Source organism: Rhipicephalus microplus, chromosome 7 (assembly GCF_043290135.1).
Source record: "Rhipicephalus microplus isolate Deutch F79 chromosome 7, USDA_Rmic, whole genome shotgun sequence".
NCBI classification, from domain to species: domain Eukaryota; kingdom Metazoa; phylum Arthropoda; class Arachnida; order Ixodida; family Ixodidae; genus Rhipicephalus; species Rhipicephalus microplus.
The window spans coordinates 21,187,901-21,196,390 of NC_134706.1; the positions used below are offsets into that span (position 1 = coordinate 21,187,901).

General features: G+C 44.3%; 1 protein-coding gene across 1 annotated transcript; it reads left to right on the top strand.

Annotated features, from left to right (window-relative positions):
* Positions 1–1,342: 1,342 nt before the first annotated feature.
* LOC142766837 (beta-1,3-galactosyltransferase 9-like) lies at positions 1,343–5,125 on the top strand. The gene is made up of 2 exons (XM_075868063.1): positions 1,343–2,089; positions 4,733–5,125. Exons 1-2 carry the CDS (start codon positions 1,646–1,648, stop codon positions 4,913–4,915), a joined length of 627 nt encoding a protein of 208 aa, XP_075724178.1. The 5' UTR covers positions 1,343–1,645; the 3' UTR covers positions 4,916–5,125.
* The last annotated feature ends 3,365 nt before the right edge of the window (positions 5,126–8,490 follow it).

The following is an 8,490-nucleotide window of genomic DNA, read 5'->3' on the forward strand; positions in this document are numbered from 1 at the left end:
TTGGGGTGGAGCTAAGGGGGGGGGGACTACAGTGCACAGCTGTTATAGAAAAAAGAAAACTCTGCATGACCAATTGACAGATGACAAAGAAAGCAGCAAAAGTTCCATAGCATGATAATATTTCACAGGAAAAAACTACACAGCAAAAGTTGCATAGCATGACAGTAAGTATTGCACAAAAAAATTGGAAACCAGCCAGGTTATAATAATATTACGTCATTATGCACAATGCCATAGTGACACAAGTGTTTAAGAGTACACCCAAAAAGCAAACGTAACAGGATTGGAAAGAGTCAATATGCTAGGTTTTTATGGGCAAAAAAAAACACAAAACTAATTTAAGTATACAGAAAAATATCTTGTCCTGCGTAGGTTTTGGCTTATGTCTGAATATGTTGCCTAATCCAACTCCACTGCTGTGCAACCCAAGCAAACGCATAAGACGGGAAATCCAGGGACTACATTGGCAATCGCGCAGTTGCTGAAGTGTACTGTCGCCCTCTCCTCTGCGGCGCACGTATGAGCCGAATGCTTCAGAAACCCTTTTTGCTATTTTAGGCGAGCTATGGTGATTTATCCATCAATTTTTACTCATTTCTTCGTTAGCTTACTTGGCACTTTTTATCACACGGTTAGCCTTGCTTTAGGTGTGTGTTGAGCAGCGCTTGACCATACAACATGAAATAGTAGATGGGTGACTAACCAGGTCCTAAAAGAGTTACTCGCTTTGTAATACACTAGAAGTAAATTCGGCATTGCAGTATATGGGAGCTGGAACTGGTAACATTTTGACCAGCATAGTCGTAGATTGGCTCAAGCTTTATCTTCTAAGTTGTCTGTGGCTTCTACAGCAAATTGGTCTTAGTGTATACTCTGTGTCCACGTTGTAGCGGTAGTAGCAGGTGTTACGCAGGTCTTGCGATCACAGAAATCAGAAAATAAATAGATGAAGGAAACATTTATGGTGACGTTAATATTGATGGTGATCATGAATGGTGTTTAAAGCGTGCATGCAACCGTATTTAAAACGTAGCGATGGATTTACGCCAACACGTGATATTTCTACCCAGTGATATACACCCTCTCGCTTATAGCTTTGCTGTGCGTTGGCTTTCATGACGTGGAAGTTGGTAAAATTATCTTCAAATAACATGAATGTATACTAACACATGAATATAACATGAACGTTTAATAAAGAATGTAGAATAAAAACTCAGCACTGCCATGCACTCGTACAAGTTAGGCATCATCAGTTATAACCAGCTTACGTAGTTCCCAACAACCCACTCTTTTATCCAATACGAAAGCCAATACGCAGCATAAAACAAAACCACAACCACGTTCAAAGCCACAAGCAAGAAAACTAGGCAGATTTATGTATATCCCTCGTCCCCGTGGCGGCAGAGCGATTGCAGTCCCACGATTCTTCCTAATAACATATTTATAGAGAGACTACACAGAAAAGACTTTGGTTCGGGGTGCAATCCAAGGACCAGGAGGAATGCTTTAGGAACTTGGCAGTTTTTTTTTAATCCGTAGCTTACTCGCCACCTCGCGACTTTCCGCAGCACCCACTTGCAATAGCATAAAGCCCTCGTCAACACGCAGGTCCCGCGAGCTTCGTCGCGAGGTGCTCAAAGGAGACATGATCATCGCTCCGTACGAGGCCTCCTCCGAGAACACCATCAAGGTCTTCATCGAAACTCTGCGATGGATCAGCCAACAGTGCGAGCCGGGTTTGCGCCACCTGGTGCACACCAACGACACCACTATGGTGGACTTGCTCACCGCGTACGAGTACATGAACGGCCTGGAGGACGCCAGCGACCGTCACTTTCACTGCAGCATGGTGCAGCTGCTCCCCGTCGAACGGAACCCCAACAGCTCAAACTACGTGCCGGAAGAGCTGTTCCGCGACAGCATGTGGCCCACGCACTGCGAAGGGGACGCCTTCATCGTGCACGCCAAGCACCTCAAAGCGCTAGTGCTTTCCTCCGAGGCCATCCCGCAGTACCCGTTGTTGGGACCCTACGTCACAGGACATCTTCCGGTCCTGGCGCGACTCGGACACAGGAACATCGCGAACAGGGTTAGTGAACGTACCGCCTATTTCTCGCCTTGCATGTCACGCCCACGTCGCAAGCGTGGGAAACAAAGCCTGCGGTTAAAGCAGTGCTTATGTAGTCCGCGTATGATTCTAGATAAGGCGTTAGTCTTGTTGTTGTGTAGGCGCTAGCGTGTTCATAAACAATGCGCCTAATCCATTCTTAATGTTCTTGGAAAGACGTTGCTGGAGTTGGGAAACCCATGCCCTGTGCAGCTCTTCCACCATGACACCAGAGGAAGTGCGCATAGCAAGGGCACTTCAGCAAATTCAGCACTCGCCACCGTGTCGGTAATTGCGCGATTGTCGAGGCGGTGGTGCCTCTCTTGGGCGCGCTATGCTCTTGCAGAAAAGCTCAAGCGTCCGTCAACATACTAGTTATACCTTTATAGTTCAAACTGAACTGCTCCTGAGCGTCGCTAGCCTTGTTTTAGACCTGTATAGACCACTGCGTGGCCATGCGATAGGAGAGAGTAAATTACAAGCCCATGCACTGAAAGGCTGTGGACTAAAATATTCATATATTTATAGTCTACCAGCGCTCTGAAGATGCGGAGAGATCGAAATTGTATTATTTATTTCAAACTAATGCTACCACGAGTCATGAAAACTAAAAGAACGAATACGCCTACTACGAGAAATCAAACAACGTCGTGGTCAGCGTCTTTTATTCAGTGATTGTTCTAGTCTTTGGTAGCCTCGATTTCGCAGCACTGAACTGGCCGAGACATACTGCCTGAAGGAATACAACAATGAAAACAAGGAAAGAGGTGACGATAAGTGCTAATCGCAAATATATATGAGCCGGAAGGGTTCCCGATATACATTGTTTTTCCACGCATGCGCATCGCGAACTATAGCAACCCGTGTAGAGTGGTCATTAAGAATGGCTCTAACGATCCGGCGCGTGACCTGGACTACTTTGACCAATGGAAGCCGTGAAGAACTGCACGCTGTTGCCAAGATAGTGCTTTGGCATGCTTGAATAGTATTTTAGCATACATGCGTAACATTTCGATGGCAGAACTGAAATCTACGCCACGCTATCATTAATCAGTCTCTTTCGGCACATGCTGCGAATTGTTCGTGTCCACCTTAATTACTAGGTTGCACGTAAACTTGAGTTTGGAGTCAAGGAAAGTGACGGCTGGCTTACTTATATAATGATGATTATTTTGCTTTATAAAAGAAAGTTACCTTTCATGTGTGGTATTTTGTGCATCTGCGCTGGGCATTTTCGGGTAAGACAAAAATAAGCTGGATGCAATGCTAATCCATGACGTGTAGTGGCACCAGTACCTCGGTGGTCATATGCCCTGGTGTATTCCTTCTGGTAACACAATGATTGGTCATGCTGAAAAAGTTCTTAAAAATTTTGCCGAAGAGAAAATTATTGCTAGTGAGTGAAACCATGCCCTCGAAAAATGGCGGCTATGGCCGCCATTTGAGAAAAAGCAACATGAACATGTCTGGGGCTCTGCATGCGAAGGTAAATGAGCGTTTAAATCACACACCGAACAAGTTCATTTTGGCAACTACTTAAGGCGTATACTTTTCTGAGTGTGCCTTTGTACTACTGTATTTTCATTGTAAACCTCGACAACTTGACAAGTTTTATTCCTGATAAAGTCGCGAATACTTTTCTCAACGTGTCACTTTCTTCGCGAACTGCAGTCTTTCCTCTTATAACACAACGTACACAATGAGAGATTAAAGCGGTCTGCTTTTTGTGGACACAATAACATAACATCACAGTTTCGAGATATTTGGAGGGCAAAAGCTGCTTCTGCTTTTTCTGGCAAGGCATAGCGAGAGCTTGCATTGCAATATTTTTAAAACCTACTTTCTGGCTAGCCCCACCGCGGTGGTTTAGTGGCTAAGGTACTCGGCTGCTGAACCGCAGGTCGCGGGTTCAAATCCCGACTGTGGCGGCTGCATTTTCGATGGAGGCGGAAATGTTGTATGTAGGCCCGTGTGCTCAGATTTGGGTGCACGGTAAAGAACCCCTGGTGGTCGAAATCTCCGGAGCCCTCCACTATGGCGTCTCTCATAATCATATGGTGGTTTTGGGACGCTAAACCTCACATATCAATCAAATTACTTTCTGACTATGCGCCAGCGGATATCAGAGGCCAAATAGAAAGAACGTACGTCTGCGATATGCTCCGCGAGGTGCAGCAATGATCTCAGCTGCAAAGAAGAAATGCATGTGCGCCTAGTGGTAACTCAATCCGTTAATTATCATTAGGGTTAATTTGCCAATATGTGAACTAACCTATGCTACCAAATATGTATGTAATAATTGTGACTTGAATATTATATATTTTGTACCCGTTTTGTTTATGTGACTTTTCTCAATTATACGGAAAACCGAAACTATGTGCCTAACTGGGAGTGATTGGAGAATGCAAATTTGAACTGGTGCTCGTTTCACTAAAAAAGTGTTTGCGGCAATCGATCATTCAGGTCACTTTACGACTGATGTAAAAGTGTCTCGGGGGCTGCATTTCGGGAACATGACGGCGACGGCGACGGCGAAAGCCCCGCAGAGTGTGTCTCTGGAATTTTTATCGCAAGTTTCAAAATCACAACAGACATGTCCGTAATCTCAGCGTTTACTTTCCGCAGACGTGCACACGCCGCAATTTGACGTCGAAGGACGACCGGCCCATCTTCATAGGCAGCGTCACTACGAAATCACTATGGTGGACGCGATGGCTCGAGACTCTCGTCTGCTGCCAGCACAGCAACAAAACCGAAGAGCTGGCCGAACAGATATTGCGCAAGCTCAAGTTCCACTCAACCGACTGATGGAGACATGAGCGGAGACCCATTCTGCTGATTCATGGAGCTATAAAGAAAGTTTCTCCGTGTTTCTCAGGCCGCCCTTGACAACGCAGTGCCCGAACGTGAACTGACATACTTCTGTTGCTGCCTGCTGCGTTCTCAACTTTTGCCTCGTGTATCTTTTGTCGCTGTTCTGAACTGAAGTAGAACACGTGTTCTCTTGTTGCAACTTCATATCGGTCTGCAGTGTTGCCTTTGTTGCGCGTGTTCTGTTGTATGCTTCAGGAAATGGTAACACATCTCAAATAGAAAGACAGCAGAACAATCCCAATCATAATATTTAGTTAACCGAACATTTACAGGAGAACTTATTTAAAGTGGGCTACAAGTTCGTGCGAGGTTTTCAATTTTTGACCTATGGAAACGCCGCAAGACTAGTGGCAAAAGCTTTGCGTGTCATGAATGACACTTTTCTTCTGTCATGAACAGTGGGACTTTCCTATTATATGTTTGCCCTTTTTCAATGTTGTCGCGTCATTGTCCGCTCACAAGTTTCTTCCCAGAAGTTAGCAAGTACTGTAAAATTCAAAAAGTAAGGAAGAGCGGACAAAATAAAGAGCTACCGCGCTCAGCACATCATTATTTCCTTAAAAACTTTTACTTCGAAGATAAGGTATTGTTCATTTCATGACTGATCTCTTGTCGAGGGTTGCGCCAGGAATTCGGAGCACCAACCAGGTGGACACAGCTTGTAGAGGCAGAAAAACAAACTCATTTTTATTGCGTATTTGAAATCTGCAGGTGCTGGTGAACATATACTGTGAACTTCAAGCCGACAATATCAGTAGTTTAGCCGAAAGGACCTTTTGTATACAGCACGCATTAGCCAAAATTCAGCTGAAATCGTCGTTGAAATCGCACGTTTTCAGCGATGCGCCCCTGCACTTACACAGTTATCAGTGAATTCATCTTGGTCTCATTTGAAATAGCCACTTTCGTCTTGAAATTCCTGCGAGAACGGGCTTTATTCAGTCATTGGCAGCCGGATTGCGCTGGTCGCAAAAAAAGTGCCCCACGGGGGCCAATATTCAAAAGGGCTAAACTGCGAACAATGAAACTCGGTACGTATTGACTTTGATACTTTCTCTTTTCTTTTTGGATAACTATCACAATTCAATGTTCTTTTTAGTTCGTAATAGTCAAGAAACGAGACCGGTTTGCCAAAAACACCAACGCATGAAAATATATTCCTTAGAATTTTCACTATTTTTCTTAAATCCTTCTGATAGAAAAAGCATCTACCGTTGACTGTAAAAACAACATTGCACCATTTTGGTTTTTATTCTTTCTAACGCGTCACATGTAACTGCAGGTCAGCCTTGTGCATGGCCACGCCGTCTTTTTATGGGCTCAAAATAGGGTGCAAGTGGTTCAGAGTAATTGTATGCATTGTAATTACAAAAAAACACAACTCCACTACAACAAATTCGCATGCATTTTGATTATTGCAGCAATCTCTTTGTGTGATGAGCCGCTTGAAAAAACCATCTATGGCCGCTCGATGCTACAGGCACTCGCATTCCGTAAGTGGCGCTTTGGTGGTGGAACAACTCCGCCTGCGCGTAAACACTGTGCTTAAAAGACTGACATTGATTGATTGACATGTGCGGTTTAACGTCCAAAAAACCACCAAATATGAGTAATGAGAGACGCCGTAGTGGAGGGCTGCGGAAATTTCGATCACCTGGGGTTCTTTAACGTGCACCAAAATCTGAGCACACGGGCCCTACAGCACTTCCGCCTCCATCGATAAAAGACTGAGATTGAAAATGTAGAAATTTGTGCTTTTTATTCTTCTTCAGTTTTCGACCAGACAATGCTTTTAACGGGATAGCCTGTTTCACTTGCATGCAATTTACCGATGTTTTTGAGATAACCACCACAGGAGCTCCCACGACCTCATCACAGTGTAGTACCTGCAAGCGTGCACACGCAAAAGCCCCGAATTTTTAAATAGCCAGCGCAAGCGTACACTTACGATGTTTTTGACATACACCAGGAAAAAACCAGAAATACTGACTTTACATTTAGCCCCACCGCGGTGGTCTAGTGGCTACGGTACTTGGCTGCGGACCCGCAGGTCGCGGGATCAAATCCCGGCTGCGGCGGCTGCATTTCCCATGGAGGCGGAAGTGTTGTAGGCCCGTGTGCTCAGGTTTGGGTGCACGTTAAAGAACCCCAGGTGGTTGAAATTTCCGGAGCCTCCCACTACGGCGTTTCTCATAATCATGAGGTGGATTTGGAGAGTTAAACCCCACATATCAATCAACCAACTTTACATTTAAATGAGAAGCAACATTTCATTTCTATTTTGTGAAAGCCCACGTAATTACGTAGGCTTTCACAATTACTTACGTTAATACTTCCCGATTAACTACGTTAATACAATTCAAGTAGTAGTGTTTTCTTGCTGATCATCAAATGGTATTTCTCATAACTGTGTTCGGATATTAAAATTTTATTTAAACGACCTATTTATACGACTATAGTCTGATACTCCATACTTATTTTTGTGAGGTAACAAATGGGGAATGATTGCTTTTGGTATCAAAAGGATTACGGTGACGCTTTTACAGTTCGCTTCCAGTGGTCGCTGTACAGGTGTGTATATAGGGCTGCTTGTTTGTATTTCACACGGGCTACTTCAGGCGAGCCGAACTGGCTTGCTGTTCCTTTCTACTGTAGCTGTCTTCATCGCTGACGGCTGCGTCGATCCTACAATTACCAGCGCTGTGACTATTACCCTTACCGCATTTTATTTTCCTTCACATATTGTCTTCCAAACATTTTTGTTTCTTTTTCTTTTTTTTTCACCACTGTTGCTTGGGCACGATTCACAACCCGCTTCTGGTAGTGGGTTGACCCAATCACCAGGATCCAACTGAATCAACAATTTTTTTTTCGAGGCTGAACTCGGCAATGCTACGCAATCAGGCTTGCCGCCTCAAACCACTGCCTGTCCTGCGAAAGTCTTATGTGACGTTTAAACAGGTCAGTGCATTATCTGCTTAACAATTCCTAACTTAGGCACATATTTGCTCTGAGGAAGCATAGTATTTATAAAAGAAGGTGTTAATAGATACCATCTTAGGGCTAAACGGATCCTTGAAATTTCTATCAATCCTGCAATCCGTTTAGCTACAGTCACAGAAAATGATTTGCTGGAACAATCACTTTGTTCATTATGTATTCACCTAGGGCAATTCGAGCATGAATTTTGTCATTGATTGCTATTCTAATTACCTCTGAATTCACCGACAGACATAATACCAAAAAAACAGCGTTGATACTTAGTCTCGAATAGCCGTGCTTGAGTCAACTGTATCCGGTGCTTATCGGAATCGGACGTTCCTATAGGTTTTCGTTAACTTTGTGCTCCAGGGCAATCAAAATGTACGGCTATCCCATAGGTCCAACTCCGGCGACGGTCATGCCTACGTATGGACAGCAGAGCGCCAATGACATGGCAGTTACACCAAACGCCCCTTCGAGCTCCTCTTCAGGTATAAAAATGCACACTTTTATACCTTTACGATGTG